This window comes from Monodelphis domestica, chromosome 4 (genome assembly GCF_027887165.1).
Source record: "Monodelphis domestica isolate mMonDom1 chromosome 4, mMonDom1.pri, whole genome shotgun sequence".
Taxonomy (NCBI): Eukaryota; Metazoa; Chordata; class Mammalia; order Didelphimorphia; family Didelphidae; genus Monodelphis; species Monodelphis domestica.
This window is the reverse complement of record NC_077230.1, coordinates 378,266,066-378,288,078: the sequence shown is the minus strand read 5'-3', so window position 1 is coordinate 378,288,078 and position 22,013 is coordinate 378,266,066. Positions and strand designations below refer to the sequence as shown.

Here is a 22,013-nt window from a genome sequence, read left to right as displayed (position 1 = left end):
GACCCTGGCTTTTACATAACCGCGGTTTCGTTACGTCACTTATGGCGTCCGTCCCGGCGACCCAATCGGAGCGTCCCGCGCCTCCGAACTCCGCCTCTCCTGTTAGGATAGACGTCAGGACCAGCCAATGAGTGGGCGGGAAGAGCCACCGTGCCCTCTCTGCCCCTCCCCGCCGGTGCTACCGCCGCCGCCGCCGACTGGGGTGGCTACAGGTTGGGGTTGGAGCTGTCAGGGGGAGAAGCAAAGCCTGAGGCGGGGCAAGTTCGGAGCGCTGCCTGGGGCTGAGGCCCAGAGCGGGACATGGCGGCGCTCTACGCCTGCACCAAATGCCACCAGCGCTTCCCCTTTGAGGCGCTGTCTCAGGGGCAACAGCTGTGCAAGGTGAGCGGCGGCAGCAAGCGGGCAGCAGGACGTCTGGGCCGGGGCGGGGCCGGCGGGCCGCGAGGGGGCGGTGGCCGTTGGCAGCCCGCGCCGGGGGCGGCGGCGGGGCCCGGTGGTACCTCGAGGTCGCGCCCCAAATCTAGGGGAGCTGGGAGTGGGGTCGGAAACAAAGGGTGCGGACACCCCGGGAGAGCTTCCGCCTGACCGCGCCTCCGCGGGGCTGCCTGTAGGCCCCCGAGGGCCCGCCTGCGGCTTCCTCCGGTGCTTAGCAACGACCCGGGTCTTGGAGGAGAGTGGGCACCTGTCTACCTCGACCTCTTCTCGGGCTGGGTTTGCTGCTGGCGTCTGAGGATCATCTGCATAGAGAAAGCTGGAAGGGGACCGAAACGAATCCTCTCCTTGTATCCATGAGGAAGCCGAGGCCCAGAGAGGTGGAGGGGTTGCCCAGGCTTACTGGCTATGTTGCGGCTGGATGCGAGCCCAGGGTTTCCTGATTGCAAGTTCAGCGCGCTCGTCTCTCCACCCGCTGCCTGCTAAGGGATGGGAAGCGATCTCCCTACTTTCGAGAGGGTGGGTCTGGGATGAGCCGGAGCTACTTTGAGGGTAGAATTAGATGGTTGGATTTGGAATCTAGAAGATCTTAACAAGCTGCCTAATACAACCTCTTTTCTTTATAAATCTGGAATAAAAATAGCTCTGGTAATTAAAGCTCATTGTAAACCTCAAAACACTTTCTATCAATATCAGCTATTGTTATTATGAATGTAAAGAAGTAGCCCCACCCATTCTAGAGACAACAGTAAATAAGTTTTTGGCCCTAAAGCCGGACAGGTGGAAGAAATCTAAAAGATTTTCGGCCTCAACATTGACGTTTTGTCCCATTTCGCTGCTTCCTTCTGGCATAAATGGCATAATGGGGAAAACACTGGATTTGGAACAGAGGAATTAGATTTGAGTGTGACTTTTACCATTTAATATCTTTGTGAGTTTGGCAAATTATTTAACCCTTTAAAACCTCACATTATCTGTTAAATGAGGGTACTGACCTGGCCTAAATACTCTCCAAGGACCCTTCCAGCTGTGTTTTTTAAGTTAAAGTGCTTCTCTGTTCCATGGGGTACTTGGCAGATCACTTCATCTCTCTGGGTCTCAATTTTTAAAACTCTAAAATGAGATCAGAAGAGAGTATATCCAAGATCCCTTGCTCTTCTCATTCTGATTCTCTGACCTTGACCTGTTGCTGGTAATTCCTTAGACTTGCACCACTTTAATACCAAGATGTCTGATTTCCCATGAAGTGGCATTGTCCCCATTTTTCAGGTGAATTGAGCATAGAGAAGTGACATATATTTACAAGTCACCTAGCCAGCAGGTATCTTGGTGTTTTTTGGAGCATGACACATTAAACATTCTAAAATAATAATCTGCCTTTCTCATTTTGTTCTGTTGTTTTTTTTTTAATGAGAATAGGGCATCTTCATTCTGCCATTGTTTATTAGAACTTTGATTCTTGAGTGTCTTGTGTCATTTCATAATATATATTTGGGTTACTAGAAATAGGTATATATGTGTATTTTTGATGATTATCCTTAGAGATTACCTAGTTCAGCCCTCTCATTTTACAAATGATCAGATCTTGTATCCATAACCCCCAGTATCCTCCAGGATCAACTATCAAAGCTGGCATTTAAACCCTTCACAACCTGGCTGCTTCTTACCTTTATAGCTTTTTTTTATTTTACTTTTTTACTTTTACTTTTTTTAGTTTTTACTTTACTTCTTTTTACATATTCTTCTATACCAGTGGCTCTCAACCTTTCTAATGCCATGACCCTGCAATACAGTTCCTCATGTTGCAGTGACCCTAAACCAAAAAATTATTTTGGTGGCTACTTCAAAACTGTAATTTTGCTACAGTTATGATTCGGAATGTAAATACCTGATATGCATTATGTATTCTCATTGCTACAAATTGAGAGGTTGAGAACCGCTGTTCTATACAGTTACATGGGCCTACATTTTACACACATTACTCAGTTCTCTTGACTCCATGCCCTCTCCACCTCAACATCCCCCATCCTGAAATGCTTTCCCTTCTCACCTTCAGGACTGAGTTCAAATCCCTTTCTTCTGGAGATCTTTCCAAAGGTTCCCCTTCTCCAGTTACTTTCCATTTTATTGATAGTTAGATAGATAGATATAATGTGTGGATAGTTATTTGCATTAAACTGTGAGCTCTCCAGGAGGAACAGGAATCTTGTTTTTTGCCTTTCCTTATATATGTGCTTAGCTTAGTGCCTGGTCTATAATAGATGCTTAATAGACGATTATTTACTAGGAAATTGATGTCCTGAAAGTTGAAGGACTAGCCTTGATTATATGCCTGTGGTAGGTAGCAGAACTGACATTTAACCTTAGGTGCCCTGGCTCTGAACCTTCACATGCTCTTTCCTCTCTGTCTTATATCACCTCCCAGAAAGCAACCTCATTTAGCAGGTGAGCAGACTGAAGCATGGGATGAATGACTTGCCAGAGTGACACAAATAATTTCCAGGGTTCTTTTCAGCATACTGTGTTATCTCCATTCGTGGGTTTTTTTTTTTCCTTTAGACTCTTGTTAATGAATGCTTTAAACACTTGACTTTAATAATTGTACTTCATTACAGGAATGTCGGATTGCACATCCTATGGTTAAATGTACCTACTGTAGGACTGAATTCCAGCAGGAAAGGTAAAGCTTCCATGTCTCTTGCCTTTTTTTTTTAAATAAACACATATTACCCCCACATGAAAACATTGTGCTTTCTTTTAAAATACTTCATTTCTTACTCATGCTACTTATATTTTTTTAGCCCCTGGTCGCTTCATTATTGTAACTTATATTAAGTCTTCACCTGAGCTATCTGTATTTTATAGAGAAAACTGAGATATTTTTGGAAATATGAGAATCTTATTCTAAGTGAGGCTTATTGTCTCTGACCATGTGTGAAAATTAGATTCAGTTGTATCACCTTGTTAAGAAATGTGAGGAAAAAACTAAAGTAGCCTGCCATTATGGGCCCTTTTATGCAGATCAACCTTCTCTGCAAGGCCTATTGACTAATTTATGCAGAACTTCAGGCTTTGGGTCAGAGTTCTTGTCACACTTAGCAAAGGTTCTATTTTTCTTTTTGTGTTTTCTTAGCATTGACATGTGTGAACTAATTTTGAATATAATGAGGATAAATCGAATTTTGGTGATAGACTTATGTGTAATTTGAAAAACTATTTGAATGAATAGGTTCATATCTTTGAAGAAGATGGGGTCCAGATGGCAAGAATTGGGTGTCAGAAGATCTGGACTTTTGATTAGGCTTCCCTTGTTTGACCTTGGGCAGGTCTCTTCAGTTTTCTGAACTTGTTTCCTTATCTGCAAAAAAGGGAATAATTAAATATTTTTGCTACCTACCTGGTATAAATATTGTTAGCAAAAGTCCTTGTAAACCTTAAAGTAACATAAAAATGAGGAAGTATTGGCAATATATCAGTGCAAAACTCTCATTTTAATTATTACAGGTTAACTTACACTCTAGTAATGGATGATAATTTACTCTGGAAAATATTTTAGACAAATAATTTTTTCAATTTTGTTTAGATTTTCTTTCTTTTCTTTTTTTTTAAAGGATAACCTTAAAGTTTTGTGGTATTTCTCTTTTACAGTTAGCCCAGAAAAATACTTAGTCATAACATTTTAGAATATATTGAGGTGTTAATATTTTTATATTCTTTTAGAGCCTGAGATTATTCTGAATATTGTTTTCAACTGAATGCCACATTAGTTAGAAACTTTCTTGAAGTAAATGGATTTAGAAAGGGAGCTAATCATTTTTTTGCAAATCTGGATCATTAGCTCATACATAGGCCCATTTGGTTTGTATTATGACACTTAGAATTTCAAAAAGGGAATAAGGGTATCCTTCCTTTTTTCATGAGCTTAGATTTTATTGAAAACAAACTATTGCACAAGTACAGACAGATAGTAAATCTCAGCATCTAGAATTTTTTTCCACATTTGTGATTTTCTTATGCCTTTACTTAGAAAGGAGAGCATGAAACAACTGAGTGAAGCCAAAAGAGTAGGCATTTAGCTTCCTAAATTTATCTCACTTTTCCTAATGCATCTTAATTATAAACCTCAAAATTCTTTTGTTTATTGAGGATTATTTTTCCTACCAATTCACTTGTAGACCTTCCAGTTCTGATTTCATATTTTTTGCTGATCCAATCTGTAATAGAAGTCACCAGTTAAATTTAGTCTAGTGTATTGGGAATACTAGCAATCACTGGATAACTTAGTTTCAATATCTGCTAAATCTTTTTTTTTTTTATAAACCCTTACCTTCCATCTTAGAATCAATACTAGATATTGGTTCTAAGGTAGAAGAGTGGTAAGGACTAGGCAATGGGTGTTAAGTGACTTGCCCAGGGTCACATGGCTAAGAAGTGTCTGAGGCCAGATTTGAACCCAGGACCTCCCATCTCTGGGCCCGGCTCTCAATCCACTGAGCCACCCAGCTGTCCCCTGCTAAATTCTTGATTGACTCCTCCCCTGCCCCCCAACCCTAGTTGCTGGAAATGAAAGGGTAGCCTCTATCTGAAGTAATTTTATTAACATTTATTTCTTTTTTAAAAAACCATTACCTCCTGTCTTAGAATATTTGTTCCAAGGTAGAAGAGCAGTAAGGGCTAGGTAATAAGGGTTAAGTGACTCAGGCCCAAGATCCTGCAGGTAGGAAGTATCTGAAGGCAAATTTGAGCCAGGACCTCCCATCTATAGGCCTAGCTTTCAAACCACTGAGTCACCTACTTGCTCCAAATGATTTATTTTCACAGACTTGTATCTTATAGGTGACAGGTCATTGAGGGATTCACTCACCAAATAGTAATATTTCAGTTGATATGAGTCTTATCTTTAAACTGCTCTTTGAAAAACAACTTTCCAGTCTTTAGAGATTGATTATTTTTCTAGGTAAAACAATTTTTTCTTTATGAAGATCTTTATGCATTTTTCCTTTAACAGTAAAACCAATACAATATGCAAGAAATGTGCTCAGAATGTAAAGCTGTATGGAACGGTAAGTAGACTCCTTTCAAGAATTACTTTATAAAAAATGTTTTAGTGTTATCTTTTCCAAATAGACCTTTCCTCTGGGGGAGCCATTCTTGTAACAAGGAATAAAAAACAAAGCAGGGGAAGAGATCACTTTGGCTAGGCTGGCCAGTTTGTCACCTGAGTCAGATGGAGTCCTCAAGCTTCCCATTGCCAATGTCTGTGGCCTCTGCCAAGGAGGGAAGGAGGTCCACTTCTTCAGCTCTTCTTTGGGGCCACATCTACTTATTATAATCCTACAACATTTGCATGATTGTTGTTTCCATTTATATTGTTTTAGTCATTGTGTATAGTATCTCATTTTCCTGGCTTTGCTTAACTTCATTTTGCCCAAGTTCTAAGAAATCTCACACTCTTCTGTCATCTATAGGCTAATTTAAAATTTGTATGCTATGTTTAGTTCCTATGTGGGTTTTAAATTTGTCCAAGGCAGCTGTTTGAAGGTGAATCTTGTATAGTAAGTGGTCAAACTTATTTAATCTCATGAATGATTATTTTTGGCACTCAATTTTTTTTTAAGGAGATTGAAAGAAGTTGATACTTTCTACAAAGGGCTGGTTATTTTCCTTTATTTTTAACACTTTGAAACACATCAGTGCACAGAAAAGTGGACATATTTCTTCAGTTGGACAAACTCAAGAGCTTATTACACTTAGACACTGTTGGCAATACAGAGATGAAAAATAATAGGCTTTGCTTTTCAGACACTTACGATCCAGTAGGGAAGTGAGACAGGTAAGTCAAATGAACATTAGAAAATGATTACATGTGTAGGAGAGATCATAGTGGCCTGAGAAATTCAAGAAATGAGTGCTTACTTGTAGATGAAGGATTGGGTTGGAAGAGGTGATAACTGGGCTTTGAAAGAAGAGAAGGACTTCATTAGGTGGAGAATGGGCCAACTTTGGTGAAGGGTATACACAAAGACCCAGAAATGGGAAAAGGCAGGACAAACCAAAAAATCGGCTATGCCTGTGTAAAAAAGAACACATTTTTATTGTTATTGTAGCTGTTGTTCTAGCTTTTATCTAACTCTTCTCTCTTCTCTTTAAGCCCAAGCCTTGTCAGTATTGCAACATTATTGCAGCATTTATTGGCAATAAATGTCAGCGCTGTACAAACTCAGAGAAGAAGTATGGACCACCATACTCTTGTGAACAATGCAAACAACAGTGTGCCTTTGACAGGAAAGATGACAGAAAGAAGGTGTGTCTTTTTCTCTCCATAATCTTTTGATAAAGAAAACAAATAAGGAGTAATAATAATTTCAGAATTATCAAGTTTTTATGGAATATATTATTTAACATTTCCCTAACTTTTTGAGACCAAAGTTAAATTTGAAGATAAAGTTTTTTCAAGTTCATGTGTTGGATTACCTACTAAATTATTAGTTTTTTCTTGATGGGTCATTGTAAATTTACTAAGCATTACTTTAGTGAAGAGTAGGCCCTCATTTTAATTAATGAAAGGAAAGGAAGATCCATTAAAAAAACCTTTTAGTGGATTTTGGATTATAAACTTCATGAATGCAGGAATCTCCTTCAAGTCAGAATTAGATATTTTATTTGTTCTTTGTTCCCCTCTGATCCTTTAGTGGAGCCCTACTGTGCTACATCATGAGGGCATTGATATGACAGTGAGTTATTGAAGGCTATTCCAGGTTATGTCAGTAAAAATTCTGACAAGGCCTAATAAGCTGGGGAAAAGAGTGAGGGATCAGGGTTGGGCTCTGTCTGACACCCTGGGATCAACTTCATGAAATATGGGGAAACTCATGACTATTGGTAGGCTATATTGGTAGAAGGAGTAACCGCACCAATAAAAACATGCATTCCTTAAGTATTGACATCTATTTTTATACCCTCTGAATCTCTTGTGACAAAAATTAGAAAAGAGGGGGAAAGTAGTTCAAAATCAATGAACACATCTCTATCTGTTCATTAAATATTCCCCATTCCCAGCCTCTTCCATATTGGCACACATTCTCCACTCTTCTTATGGCCAGGCTTGGTCATTATAATTTACAGTGTTCAGTTTCTTTGTTCTTTCCATTTACATTGTTACTGTCTCTTGTGTTCCTGAATCTGCTTACCTTCCTCTGCATCAGTTTAGTATATGTTTGTTTAATTACATTGTGTTACTAGATTAAGTTTTCCAGAGAAGGCCTTATTTTTTATCATACCCTCAAGGCTAACATTTTGAGAAGTCAGATTTTCTCCTTTGACATATATATATATATATATATATACACATACACAGTATATATACACAGGCATGTGGAATGGATTGATAGGGCAATATCAATAATAGCTTAAAACACCACATAAATATTAGCTTTTAGTATTTTTTATATAATTTTATTGTGTTCAGAACCCTTTTACTTTCATTATTTATTTGGTTCTCATAACACTGTGAGTTAGGGCAGACAATATTTCCATTTTACAGAAGGGAATACTGAGATGAGAAAAGTTAAAGTGGTTCCTCTACACTGACCCAGCTTGTAAATGAAGAATTCAAAAATTGAACTCTGAGCATCATGATTTCTGGCCTGGGCTCTTGGATTTTGTTTTGTTTTGAATTTTTTAATTTAAAGCCCTTACCTTTTTCTTAGAATCAATACTAAGTATCAGTTTCAATGTAGAAGAGCAGTAATGGGGTTTCTGAGGCCACATTTGAACCCTGGACCTCTTATCACTAGACCTAGTTCTCTACCCACTGAAGCACCTAGCTACCCTGTCAAATAGGTTTTTTGATAAAGTAGAGGAAAATCTTTTAACAAGGTCTAGACATAACAATGAAAATCTACATCAGAACTGATGTTTGGTTTTTATTTTAAAACCAATCTCACTGAATATGTTTCCTATGCTTTTGCACTGTATTTAAGGATTCTTATTTTTAAGACTTTGTTGAGGATCACTTACTTGGTGCTGTTTCAAAGGTAAAATATTGCTTATAGTTTAACGATCATGGCTCCTTTTCTCCTTCACATTGAAAGGAAGGGCATTAGATATCTTCATGTGGGTTGATTCCTCTCTGTTATATTTTTCTCTACTTGGGATAATTTTCATCTTGGAAATTTACCCATTTACCGCTGTGACTCCTCAGAGATGTTGGCAGAACTCTATAGCTATATTTTACTCCTCCCTGCTTCCTTCCCTAACTTCCTTATTAGTACCACAGAGACATTTTTGTCACCGAATCTCAGATTTGGAAGGGATGTTAATAACCATCTAGTCTGGGGGTTCTTATCCTGTTTTATGTCATTGAACTTCTTTGGCAGTCTAATGATTATGGACCCCTTCTCAGAATGATGTTTTTAAATGTATAAGATAAAATACATTGATTACAAAGGAAACCAAAGATTAATGGAAAAAAAACACAAATTTTTTTTCCATCCAAGTTTATGGACCCTCCCAGAAATCTATTCATGGGCTTCCTGGTCTAGTCTAATCTGTACTTGAAGAAGCATTTCTCTTTATCACATCTAACAAAGGCATCAAGCCTTGACTAGAAAACCTTTATGATGGGGTATTTATTACCTCTAATGGTAGCCCATTTCATCTTTGGATAACTCAGGTGGTTAAGAAAATTTTCCTTATATAGAAATTCGCCTCTTTATAATTTAGACCCATTGATCCTTTTTTCTCTTTGCTCTCTGGGGCTCTGCAGAATCACTCTTGTCCTGTTTCTACATGAAAATCCCATAGATTTAAAGACGGTGATCGCTGTAGTCATGTTCTTCTCTGAGAAGCTTGCCCCCTACCCCCCAACATCTTCTCTTTTGGAAGATTTCAACATGGATCTATGTATTCTGAATTATGAAGAAAGAGACATATAAGCATTTCCATTTTATCTTGTCTTGATCTCTCAGGTGGATGGGAAGTTGCTGTGTTGGCTTTGTACTTTATCATATAAGAGGGTCCTACAAAAGACTAGAGAACAGCGGAAGCATCTGAGTAGCTCATCCCGAGCAGGCCACCATGAGAAGGAGCAGTACAGCCGACTAAGTTCTGGGAGTCATTTTAACAGGTAATGCAAAGAATTGCTAGCTAAAAAAGCCAGATTGGCTACTCTTCACCTTAGATGGAGAGTTGCTATTTTGCATAATTCTCTGTATTTTTACCTTGGTAGTTTTCTCATAGAAGAAGCTCATTTATGAGATTACCTAATGCAGGCAATACATTTCAAAGGAATAAGAGTCCATTCCACAAGAGATCAGTTTTTATTGGCATATTTTGTAGACTATAAGGAAATTTTTATGAAGTTTACATAATAATCACACATAACATTTTTAAGACTCTTGAAATGAATAGCGTTATTTTCAGGTTGCATCCAAAGTTAAGCATTCTTTATGAAGGAAATTTTGTCATTTTGTCTTTTGAAGTTAGAGGGCTTTGTTTACTCTTCACTTCAGCAAATGTCTGAACCCCTTTCCAGACCTTTTCATTTGGAGGACCAATCAGAAAGAGGTCCTGTTATGACTAGATTCACAGACTCCTTTTCAGAAAGTCTAGCATTTTATGAGAATTGCTGATTAAGAAGTTCTATTTGGCCATTTCTCTGATAATAAATAAGAGCATTTCATTAATAAAGAAATGGGCAAAGAGAAGAATATGATGGCTTGTTCAGGGTCAAATAGTCAGTAGCAAATCTGGGATTGGAACTCATCAATATTCTTTCCACTATTCCACATCATCTTCTGGCATCTAAAGCAGTCCAATAAATGAAGCTAAGACTTGGTGAAATTCACTTGGGAGGAAAAGGGAAATATCAGAGCAACAGTCCAGGTTGAGAGATATTTAACCTGTTTTATGCCCTGAAGGGAAGTTCACATTTCATCTTCACTTCATCACTAAAGATACTTTTGATTACTTCTATCAAAAGTATCTAATCAGTTTTAATTACATCTATTGTATATAGCTCACCATTTATTATTTTTACAGGAAAGACTATCCTCTAGCTAGTTTTTAATTCTGAGAAATAGAGTGTGGAGCCAGAAAGTGTTGGACTTCACTTTGTCACCATGTCTAGAGCGGTTCCTTTAGACCATAGCAACTTTGATTATCTTAGTATATGTTTATGTTTGGGCTAAGTGGAGACCAGAGATAGTTTTGAGCTATATTTCAGCTTTTGATGATTTCAGAAACAGAATAAGGGTTTGGGGATGTAGACTCTAAACGATCACCCTAGTGTAAATATCAATAATATGGAAATAGGTCTTGATCAATGACATGTAAAACCCAGGGGAATAGCACGTTGCCTATGGGAGAGGGGTGGGAGGAGGGAAAGAACATGGATCATGTAACCATGGAAAAATATTCTAAATTAATCAATAAAATTAAATAAATTTAAAAAAGAAACAGAATAAGGGTGAACCCCACAGGTCTGAGAGCAGCAGTTTTTAACCCTCCATTTGGACCTCAGAGCCTAGCAGGTTAGATATGATTGAGCCTTTATTGACCTTGGTTTCATGGCCACTAATGCAACCCAGAAATTTCATGTTGAGGTTTGTGAGGGGCAACATGATGTGGTGTGCCAAACACTGGCCTCAGTGGAACTGGGTATGGATTCTGACTATACTGTTTACCTGGGCAGGATGACTTTGGCCAAGGTGCTTGACCTTTCTCAGGCTTTTTACCTCATCTCCAAAGTGGGCATAACAATACACTACACTAGAGCTCTAGTTAGGAATGTGGATTACTGTTATACTGTAAAGAGCAATGTAAATGTAAACTGCTATTCTAGGTATTTAGCTATTTAGGAACCAGGATCTCTAATTGAAAAGCACTTTGCATGATTCACTTAAATAATATGAAAATGAGTTGGCATATTATATAGCTATACCCTGGGTCTTTTATGGTAGTCACATTTGGAAATGAAACTTCATTTAAAATTTTATCTATTTCTATTCTAATTTCTATTCTAATGTATTCCTTTTTTTCTTTGCTATTTAAAAGCCAAAAAACACTGTCTACATCTTCAATTCAGAATGAAATTCCAAAGAAGAAATCCAAGTTTGATGCTATCACAGCTAATGGAGACAGGTAAGGTAGTTTGTGTGTATGTGTGTGTGTTTCTGTGGATGTGGATGTAGATGTGGATGTGGATGTAGATGTAGATGTGGATGTGTTTGTATGTATGAGATGCATGTGCAATTTCTACATGAAGAGCACATTTCAGAATGTTTTGCTGCTAGGCCAAACTTGGGTTATTACACTGGCCAGTTGGTAGATATAGGTGTTTGTATCACTGCCTGTCTTTGTTGATATTTGTCTATGGTTCTGTTCTCCTCAGTGGAATTCTAACAACAATCCAAAAGCCCTTAAATTCTGTAGTCCATCAGGCATAGGCTTTCATGGTAACAGTAAAAGTTCTAGGTTGGAAGAACAACTGTGGGACACTTTTTCATGTGAACTATACTGGGAGCACTCCCTGGGCTGTGTAAATCTATTAGTTGATAGGTAGAAAAGTCAAGTTAGTTTGAAAACAGATGTCTTTTTCCTTTTGTTCAAAGAAAAGGTGAGAACTTTCTGTGACCAGTTCAGAAGCTGTATAAGGAAAGCATGAGATGGATATAGATATATAGCTATATATTTAATTTTAACTTGTATAAATGCATATTTTTATTCCTCGCTTTCCTCTCTCCTTCTCAGCGTTCCTTCCTCTTACGAGCTGCTTTGTCCTAATATCCAGAGTGCCCCGTCCGTGTTGGTGCAGTGGGCTGCTTCCCAACAGAGTCTTGGTGCCAACCATTATCCTGTTCCTCCAGGCACTGGCATCCTGAAGTGAGATCACCTGACATGCTCTTCCCTTAAATCCTTGGAATTATCTCCGTTCTGGAAACTGCCCCCCTGAAGGATCTCCCTCCAGAGTAGACTGAAATCGGGAGCAGATCATCGTGCAGGCTCTCCAGGGCTGGCTTTTGTTTATTTTAGTGGGATAGAAGGTCTTTTAAATTCAGTTACCAAAACTCATTAGCCATCATTTCAACTTGTTTCAAATCCCTCACAGCTGCTCTTCTAATAGCTGGTCCTGTTGATTCTGGACTTCTTGAATCTACTTGTTGAAAATGCTTAATTTAAATGTGCAGATTAAATGGGGAAATGAGTTGTAAGGAATTTCTTCTTTCTAGTCAGATTTAGTGTTCCTGAGAAGCTCTAAAAACCTCAGGGCTAGTGCAAGTTTTTTCCTATTACCTCCAGCTTGCTAGATCAGGCCTGCAAGGAAACATTTCAAGGAATGTGTGGCAGCAGGATTTAAAGTGAAAGATGCTAAGGCAGACAGTGAGGCTTGTGTATAAGAGTCAAGGCCAAGGCTTTCCCAAAAGTTTAACTAACTGCAGCTTATTTTAGATCATTACTGTATCTGAGATAAATTTTAAACAACCTGAAAAAAATAGCCAACTTGCTGTAAAGTTTATCATATAATATTTGATTCTTTGTCATTTGGGTTCCTTGGATTACTTTATTTTGGCTTTACTCTAGAGTCTTTCCCATAGCTAGGACTATACTAATACCTTTCCATTCTGACTGCTGTTCTGTGTTATAATCCAGTTACCTAGGATGTCCCCTTTTCTCTAGTAGGACAATTATCCTGCCTAGTGACATTAAGACTTAATCCTAGAAATGTAAACTTTCAGAATGTCCTGCTTAATAATAGATACATTCTGGACTAAGAGATCATTAGTAATTGTTTTAGGTTTTACATAAAAGCTTTCTTCTAAACAGCTGTTCACATATTTTATTCTCATACTTTTTTGTTAAAAATAGATTTTGCAAATGCATATAAGTATACCTGTTTTTAAAAAACATAAATTTTATTCTAATATTTCCTTATTATAAATTATGCATTTCTACTCCAGTTTATGATAAAAAATTATTAGCAGAAAATTTTAAAGAAATCTGAGTGAAAATAAGTTTCCCTTATCCAATTCTCTTCAGGCCCTTGGACAACTTCTTTCAAAATGCTTCCCATTCATAACTACCTGTTCTAGTTACTATCACTTCTAAACACCCAACTGTTTAGAACTGCCCCACAATTCCTTAATAGTCAGTACACATTCCCTCCTTTGCTGTGCTCACTTAACAGATTCTCACACTCTTTCCTTATGTTTCATTCCTTTGATTTCTGGTGTTCTTTTGTCTTCTGCAAATCCCTCCCTTATCAAGAATATCCCAAAACCTTACATTTCTCTTACCCAATAGCTTTACCTTCTGCAAACCATGCTATTTCTTTAGTTATATTAACCAGAAATTTCATGTTGTTATAAGAATTTCTTAGCCTTTCATTTCTCTTTTCCTTCCATCTATAAAATTTCCTTCTTTACTTCTTCCTTTCATCTTTCTTTCCAGATTTGCCTTGTGAAAATTGTAACAAAAAGTCTCAAATTTTTTGGAAAGGGGAGCTCTTAAATTTCTATATTACTCTTGAAGAGACAAACTCAGAAGTTGCTTTTAATCTGATTCATATGATTGTTTCTTAAGTTAGAGCAGTGTTAAGAGAAAACACCATCAGTATTTGGTAGCCAGCCTTGGGACTGCCTCTTCTAAAAAACCATTTCTAGTCCCCATTATTTATTCCTCTTCACCTTCTTCCTCTAACCTCTGAGACTGATTTTGAGTCTTTCCTCCAAAATGTGGCAGAGCTTTTGATGATTTCAACCTTCTTTTCTTTTGATTCCTCTCCTTTTCTCCTTCTGTCCCATATTCTTCTGGGTTAGTGGAGTCTGAACTTGGAACCAGAAAGCCTGGATTCAGTTTTGTGCCTAGCATCATGCTTGGCATAGAGCAAGGGTCCCCAAACTACAGCCTGCGGGTCACATGCGGACCCCTGAGGCCATTTATCTGTCCCCCACCATACTTCTGGAAGGGACACCTCTTTCATTGGTGGTCAGTACTGTATGTGGCAGCGCTGCAAAGTGCGGCATGTTCACGCACAGTACTACTTCTGGTGACATAATCCTTTGCTTGGCTCCTTGTTCAAACAAGGCGCTGCACAAAGAATTATGTGGCTGCACAATGGAAGATGTCAGCATGGTGAGCAGCGATATGGGGGAGCGGATTCCACACTGTGTATAGTGGTGGCGGTGATACACAGGCCTGTGCAAGGTGTGACAGGCCCATCACAGCCAGCACTGCAGCCTCCACTATCCCAGACAGTAGTATACAGATTTGTTCATAGTTTTTTTAATAGTTCGGCCCTCCAACAGTGAACTGGCCCCCTGTGTAAAAAGTTTGGGGACCCCTGGCATAGAGGTGCTTCATAAGTGGTTAGTAATTGAGAGCAAGTCATTGAACCACTTTTTGGGATCTTATTTCCTTATAAAAATGGGACTTGAATAGGTTGAGGCCATGAATGGCTTATGATCTATTTATGCAGAAAGCCAGAACTTTATGGATTAAATATATGTGACATACTTTCCAAAACCTTAAAACACTCTACAAATGTTAGCCATTTATTACCATTTTAGGGAGGTTGAGTTTACCCAAGGTAATTGATAATTTTCAATTTTGGAATCAAGACTAACCTCTAGATCTCTGATCCTTAGTCTTTCTATGGGGTTATGGAGCTTGACTCAACTCTAATAGGAAACTTCCACTTACATTCTCTTCTATGTATGTCACATATATGCATTTTGATATTTTGAGCCCTTCCTGGAAATCTGCTGGGCTGAGTTGGCCTGTTCATTCTCAAGAAATTGTTGGAATTTTAACACTGCCAAAATGCTATTGATTGAACTGTGATAAAGTTAGAATGGCTTGACGGGCTGGAAGGCATGCCCTACTAAAAGCAAAGGAAAGAAATACTAGTCTAAAGGGAAAATACCTGCAGAAGCAGTGTTATCTTGCTCCATGTCTAGGATAGCTCTAGATCTTAAAGCTCCCCCAATCCAGGTCACCAATATAATTGTTTACTATTTCATCACTTTTACTTGTTTTACTTTTTTCAGTTGTAGAATCTTTTTGTCAGTTTTGCTTAGAGAGGAGCAACTTATCTCCTAAAAAGAAAAGCTACTCCTAAGGATACAAGGCCAGAGACTAGCCAGTGTCCTCCCGCATTATACCAATCTCTTAGCTTTGCTTCACTGGGAGGAGGCATTGCAGGTTAGACACTGGGTACCAGCAGCCACTTCCGCACAAGTATCAGGGGCCAGCCACTCTTTGGTCCCATTTGTCTTCTTTGGTCTCACTGTGTGAATGTAACAAGGAATGACTGATCTGCTTCTGCTTACCCTTTCTTGCATCTTAACTACCTCTGCCTCTAGTTTTTTTGCATGGGTAGAACTACCTGCATTTAAGCATGTGCTTTCATTTCACTGAGTTTATTTTACTAAATTCACTAATCCCAGCTTAAAAGTAATTAAGTAAAATTAGATTTAAAATATTGTGAAAAATAGAAGTAAAATATAGATGGGAAAGATCTGGAAAATAGGATTCTAGATTCATAAATATGGAGCTGAAAGGGACATTAGGGTCATTTAATCTTAATTCCCTCATCTTATACTGTTCAGTTCACACAGGTAGTAAGTGGTAAGGGCAGGTTCAAAAACAATTCACTACCACTTTGGCAAAATGGAATTCTCTACACTCTTTCTACTCTGAAATGAATCCAGGGGGAAATCCTAGCATGTGGCCCCAGGATTTTTGTCACCATTCCCCTCTTTTTTCTCGTGTCATGAAAGTTTCTTTACTGAAAGAATAAAGCAGTAGCCAGATGGTTAAAGCTCTTTAATGCTAAATTACTTAACTGTTTGGGTAGACCTACTTTCTCTCCAAATCAAGTCTCTCTTCATTTATTACTTTAAGATGAGATTGTCTCTGGGTTGGAATGCAGCTGTTCAACAGTTCTAACAAATTATATATTTTTTTCTGCTTGGAAGTAAAAAGAGATTACATCTGAAGTGAGACTCTGAGAAGTTAATGCTAAGTCCTCCAAATTGTCATTTGTTCAGGAAACTAGTTTGATATTACATTCAGAACCAAATAATAAAATGTAAATATGTTAATAAGTCAAGAAGATCTTTAAAATAGTTCAGATACAAATAAAAATCTCCTTAGAGCTACTGAGGCACTATGTGAGTACTAAATGTGAATGAAAAGACTGGATTGCAGGCACATTGTTGGAACGATTCAGTTGTAGTTATCCAATGACTTTAACCAGACCCTGGCTCCAGGGACCACGAGCAGAGTGGATTGGAAATCCATCTAATCTCTTGCTCTCCCTCTTTTTAAAAAGCAGCTTTTCACCAGACTTAGCTCTGGATTCTCCGGGCACTGATCATTTTGTCATCATTGCCCAGCTGAAGGAAGAAGTGGCCACACTTAAGAAGATGCTTCATCAGAAGGATCAGATGATCTTAGAGAAAGAGAAGAAGGTATCATTTTTACTTCAAACATTCTAACTGTATGTGTGTATGCATACATATGTAGTGTATTATGATAGAGTATATCTTTGAGCATAGGAAGGTTGCTATAATAGATAATTGCTAATAGATAGCTGTTGTGGAAAGAATTGGCCACCTCCCCTCCTTCCCCAACACCTCCCAACTATTAGCCTGGTAGGATTCTACACTCTCTTGTTCCCTGATAATTCATTTATGTGATGTTGAGAATTGACCTCTTAATTTAGAAAGTTATAGTAGAAAGTGGTCCTCACTTCATAAAATTTTAACTCATCTAGCTTTTCTTTCTTGGCTATATATTCACTGCAGTTTTAAACCCAAGTAGATTTTTTTTTTTACTATTAAGAGAAAGTAGCAGTTTAGCTATACTGTCTTTATCAGCTAGAAACTGAACTTGCTGGGATGTCGGTTACTAGTTTTGTTAATAACTTTCACCTTTCATAGGTCCAATGCTGATTCTAGCATCTCATTTAGAATAAAAGCTTGAAATAGAATTTTTAATGACTCAAATCAGAGAAACAGGCAAGAAGCTGAAAATCACTAAGGACTAGTACAAGTTAATGTACTTAGAGCAAAAGAATACTATTGAAATAGAAGATAAAAAATGTCTGTTCCAGCAGAAGAGATGTAGGAGTCTTAGGATCATCTATTAAGAACTGAAAGGATGATAGAAGATTTTATTTTAAGGAAGAGGACTTTTAAATGCAAGTAGTAGCAAAGTACCCTTTCCACTATAGTTTATGTGAATTATGTCCTCCATCTTTTTTAGTACCACTCACTGGGAGGGAAAACTGGAGCAATTGAAGAGGATCTCTAGAATTGTTCTGAAATTCAGTAAAGAAAAATTACTTCCATGAGGAAAGGTTAAATTTGGAACTATTTGGTCTAGAAAAGAAAAAAACTAAAAAATTAATTAGATTCTGGATTCCAACTAGATGGAACAAAATTTTCTGATGGTTATGTTAGTTACATATTAGAAAACTGATGTAATCTTCTAAAGATCATTAAGAAAAGGAAAATCCGTTCATTGGTTTTAGGTGGTTTAGGTAAGGACCTCAAGGGAAAGGGATCCCTGGATTTAATGATCTTTTGGGGAAATCATTAAGATCTTTGATTCTACCATGTTCTTTAGTGCAAAGGAATTCCTTCTGATTTCTGTCTCCCTTCAGATTACTGAATTGAAGGCTGATCTGCAGTATCAGGAATCTCAGATGAGAGCCAAGATGAATCAGATGGAAAAGACCCACAAAGAAGTCACTGAGCAATTACAGGTGATGCAGTTTCTTTTAATGTGGTAAAATATGTATCTAGAGCTGGCTATATTTTAAAAGAACAAATGCTTGGAAAACTATTCTCATAGTATGGTAAGTCATCTATAAATCTATACATATTTTCCTTTTTTAACCTATGGACCATTTTAGATTTAATTTATTCATAAATATAATATTCAAAATTTTGTACCTTTTTTGACCTTGTATAAGCTAAGTATACTTTCAGATGTCAGGATCATAGATTCTAGTCACTACAGAAGAAGCTCTGTGGTTTGTGGATGTATATAACTCCTTGCACAGCAGCAGGATGACAAGTTCCTTGTGATCATGAGGCTTGTTTAAGATTAACTTCATTCCCTTCAAGGGCCATACATGTTCATTGGTGACTTTTCAACTCCTTTGCTCTTTTTGTCCTCTCTGACTACCCCTGGGTTTCTACCTACTTGGGTTTCTGCCTTTGTAATTCTTCCTGTCTTGTTTAGGTTACATGTCCCTACCTGTTAAAACCTTGTCCTTGTACTGTATTTCCAGGCCAAAAACCGAGAGCTGTTGAAGCAAGCAGCTGCTTTGTCGAAGGGTAAAAAGCCCGAGAAGTCGGGAGCAATGACTTCTCCGTGAAAAATAGCCCAGTAGCTTCTTGAGCAGCAGCAGTGTGGAGTCTTGGACTGGAGCTGGAGGCATAGTGGCTGGGAACTGCAGGCTTCCTTGGGAGCCTCCTTTAGTGACAGTTGTCCCTCTTTATCCTGTGACTATGGGCAGGGTGAAAACACCTGGTGTGTTGCATTGCATTAGGACTTCATGCTGGAAGGTGTCAGGGTTTAATGGAGATCTCTCTACTTTTTTTTTGTATTGCTTTTCATTTTTTAGAGTAGCAACTGCTCATTGTTTTGTGCAGAAGGAATTCTTTTCCCTACCCATGCATCCTGTAATTCCCATGAGCAAATAGTTTGGCATTGGGTAAATATTATCACTGCCACCTTTTGATCTCAGAAGCTGCCACCCCAAGGGGACTTGACAGTGGAGGTTTCCACTCTTCATTAAAATTGCTGCTTCAGGGGACACTTTTTTTTTTCCAAGTATACTATGAACTTTGTACTATATACAGACAGAGGTTTATTTATTTAACAAAAAAAAACCTTTTTCTTGAGAAGGTTAAACACTTAGACCAGCTAGTTCTCTTTATGACAGGGCTGTGATAACTATTGGAAAAAACACCCCAATTTCCATTTAGGCTACAGAAAAGGATGCCAGTTTCATCTAGTTTGATACCTAGTTGTTTCATAATGTCAATGGTTATGGTGCGTGAAATAGTTGGATTCAGAAGTGTGGCATTAGGTGCTTTTTTTTTTTTTATAAAGACCCCTTGAGGAAAGGGCATCTGAGTATACATTTTAGGAGGGAACAGGGATTTCCAATTTCTGTCACTTTAGATAATGGCAGAAAGATTTGTCCAGGTTGTACTGGACAGCTTTACTTTCCTAATCATTTTATGTAATTAATTTTGAATTCTTTTTCACACTGCCACTTATTTGTTTTTTAAATCCCTTTCCTTCCCAACACCAGTTGTCAGATCAAGTCAGATCATTGCCAAGGAACATTCTGAATTGGAAAACTTGCTAATTGTAGTGCATGTCTTAAGATGAGCTGAGTATCTCAGGATGGACAGGCTACTGGAGTAAGAAGGAAGGATTGCAAGAAGTATTGGTATGTTTGCATGGGTATAGGTGTGGTTGTGTTTGTATGTATGTGTGACACCACCCCAAGTTTGGATGGAAATAGAACCAAAAGATGTGTTTCTTGGATATGGGCCATCCTTAGCCATAATTGTGTGTTGTCCAAGAAGATAACTCACTGACTTTCTTTCAGTAGGTAATGTACTTTTGGGTTATTTGTTAATAGTGAGGATGGTTTTGAAGTTTCATTTACATACCCTTTTTTTTTTTAAACCCATACCCATCTGTCTTAGACTAAGTATCAGTTCCAAGGGCAGAAGTGCAGTAAGGGGAAGATATTTTGGCATTAAGTAATTTCTTGTCCAGCTGGTAAGTGAGCCCAAATTTGAGGCCAAGACTGTCCATCTCCAGACCTGGCTCTCTATCCATTAGACAAAACTGCTTGGGATTAGAGTTTGCAATCTGTGGCCATGAAACATACTGACCTGTAGGTTACCCATTTCCATGGCTTTATTACTCCACCAGGATACAACCATCAGGATTAACCATATGCCTAAATCAGAATTTGAGGTAAAACCAATGGGAGGATTGAGGGGGGGCGGAGAGTGAGTGAGTTTGTGTGTTTGTTTTCAGAAGAGATGAATGAGTTTAATCTACCATAATTATAGGTATGAGTTCAGCTTCCATACATTTCTTAGAAACAGTACTACCGTTAAGAATAAAGTACACTGGTGGCTTAGTATTTTAGCTATTTACAGGTTTAATGACATCTCGGAAATATCACAGAGTAATTCACAAAATTAGAAAAATTGATCTGGAAATGGATCTCTTTGCCTTACATAGATGGGGTATAGACTGTGTGTTGTCCATGCATTGTTGTCATTTGAAATGCCAGGTTCCCTTCCAAACAAGGGGACCAGAACTACCAGTTAGTTTTGTATATTTTTGGATCAAAACCTTTTAAATAAAGAAAATCATAATACTTTTCAGGTATATTTGCTCCGAGTTTGAAGAAAAGGACAGTTACTTTTTTTAAACCTTAGAGATTGAGAAATTGTTCATCAAGTGTGATACTATAAAATTATGAGCTTAGTTTTGTACTAAATCTTTTTTGGAAAGTCTTGACATTTAATATGAAACAAATTCACACATTTTCTAACTTTTCCTTAGATTTCAAAAGTGAGGGAGGGGACCCCTGGATTTGAAATTTTGGTTTTTAAAATCACAACACTGTTTTATCATGAAATTAAATAGGTGACTTTTAGTAACACCGTTGTTTCTTTGTATGTTTGTAATAATGGAAATTTTAAAATGCAGGAATGCTTTGGTTTGTACAGACTTCAACAGATGTAAGTGTAAAAAATTCATTTTGACTGAAATACAGTTGTTGTTTTTTTCTATTCATTTCTTGTTTGGTCATTATATGAATATATAGTCCCAGGGAAAAGGGCCTTTCCTTGAAAGGTTATCTAGTTTATTCCCTGCCTGAACGCATGCAGAACTGACTGCAATCATCCCAGAGAAATAATTTTTTTTTAAAGGTGTATTATAAAAGGTCTACCTTGTACAAATCATCTTACTGGTGATATGAGGATGAAAAATGACAGTACTTGCGCTATAGTCTACTGATGAGACTAAAAACATAAGGTGAAATGGAATATGATAAAGGGTGGAGTGATAATATTCAGATGAGGATAAGGAAAGGCTTCATAGAGATGGTGGCACTATAGCAGAGTTTGAAAAAAAGAGTATTGATAGGTAAAAGTGAATGGGACTGAGTACTAGACATGGAGAAACAGCCCTAGTAGTAGCAGCTAACATTTATATATTGCTTTGAGGTTTGCAAAATGCCTTACATACATTATCTCATTTAATCTTTACAACAACTTTGGAAGGTAAGTGCTATTATCCCCATTTTGCAGGTGAGGAAACTGAAGCAAAGGTTAAGTGATTTGCCCAGAGTTACACAGCTAGTCAATATCTAAGTCTGGATTTGAACTTGTCTTCCTGAATAAGATGGAGAGTTGATAAGAATAAAGGAAGCAGCAGTGTGAATAGGGAGAAGATTAAAGAAATGTGTACTTATAATTAATAGGACTTCCCAGAATCTGAGATGGAAGGTTGTCAGAATCCAGCCA

At 37.9% G+C, this 22,013-nt stretch overlaps 1 protein-coding gene and 1 long non-coding RNA gene across 6 annotated transcripts in view; one reads left to right on the top strand and one right to left on the bottom strand.

Moving 5' to 3' along the window:
* The first annotated feature begins 126 nt into the window (after window positions 1-126).
* FAM76A (family with sequence similarity 76 member A) lies at window positions 127-21,279 on the top strand. 4 transcript variants are annotated; one of them, XM_007491452.3, is made up of 10 exons: window positions 128-381; window positions 3,048-3,112; window positions 5,441-5,495; window positions 6,584-6,736; window positions 9,402-9,559; window positions 11,488-11,574; window positions 12,184-12,315; window positions 16,766-16,904; window positions 18,101-18,202; window positions 18,734-21,279. In XM_007491452.3, the coding sequence occupies exons 1-10, from the start codon at window positions 301-303 to the stop codon at window positions 18,818-18,820; spliced, it is 1,059 nt and encodes a 352-aa protein (XP_007491514.1). In that variant the 5' UTR covers window positions 128-300; the 3' UTR covers window positions 18,821-21,279. The 4 variants fall into 4 exon arrangements, with proteins under 4 accessions (XP_056651417.1, XP_007491514.1, XP_001364642.1 ...); XM_007491453.3 differs by having other exon boundaries at window positions 136-381; window positions 16,769-16,904; XM_056795439.1 differs by lacking the exon at window positions 12,184-12,315 and having other exon boundaries at window positions 127-381.
* The window catches only part of LOC103092121 (uncharacterized), a 72,600-nt gene continuing 53,357 nt past the window's right edge, over window positions 2,771-22,013 (bottom strand). The window contains exons 3-5 of one of the 2 annotated variants that reach the window (XR_008911511.1): window positions 6,349-6,502; window positions 4,594-4,646; window positions 2,771-3,790 (exon numbers count right to left, since the gene is read on the bottom strand). This is a non-coding gene — a long non-coding RNA (uncharacterized LOC103092121). The remainder of the gene's footprint in view (window positions 3,791-4,593; window positions 4,647-6,348; window positions 6,503-22,013) is intronic. The other variant, XR_466440.3, reaches the window with a different exon arrangement.

What these genes read in the sequence shown, in the direction of transcription:
- FAM76A (XM_007491452.3), top strand. Translation starts at nt 301, where the DNA reads ATGGCGGCGCTCTACGCCTGCACCAAATGCCACCAGCGCTTCCCCTTT. An exon ending in AGGGGCAACAGCTGTGCAAG is followed by an intron (nt 382 to 3,047) that starts GTGAGCGGCGGC and finishes ACTTCATTACAG; the next exon opens with GAATGTCGGATTGCACATCC. An exon ending in ACTGAATTCCAGCAGGAAAG is followed by an intron (nt 3,113 to 5,440) that starts GTAAAGCTTCCA and finishes TTCCTTTAACAG; the next exon opens with TAAAACCAATACAATATGCA.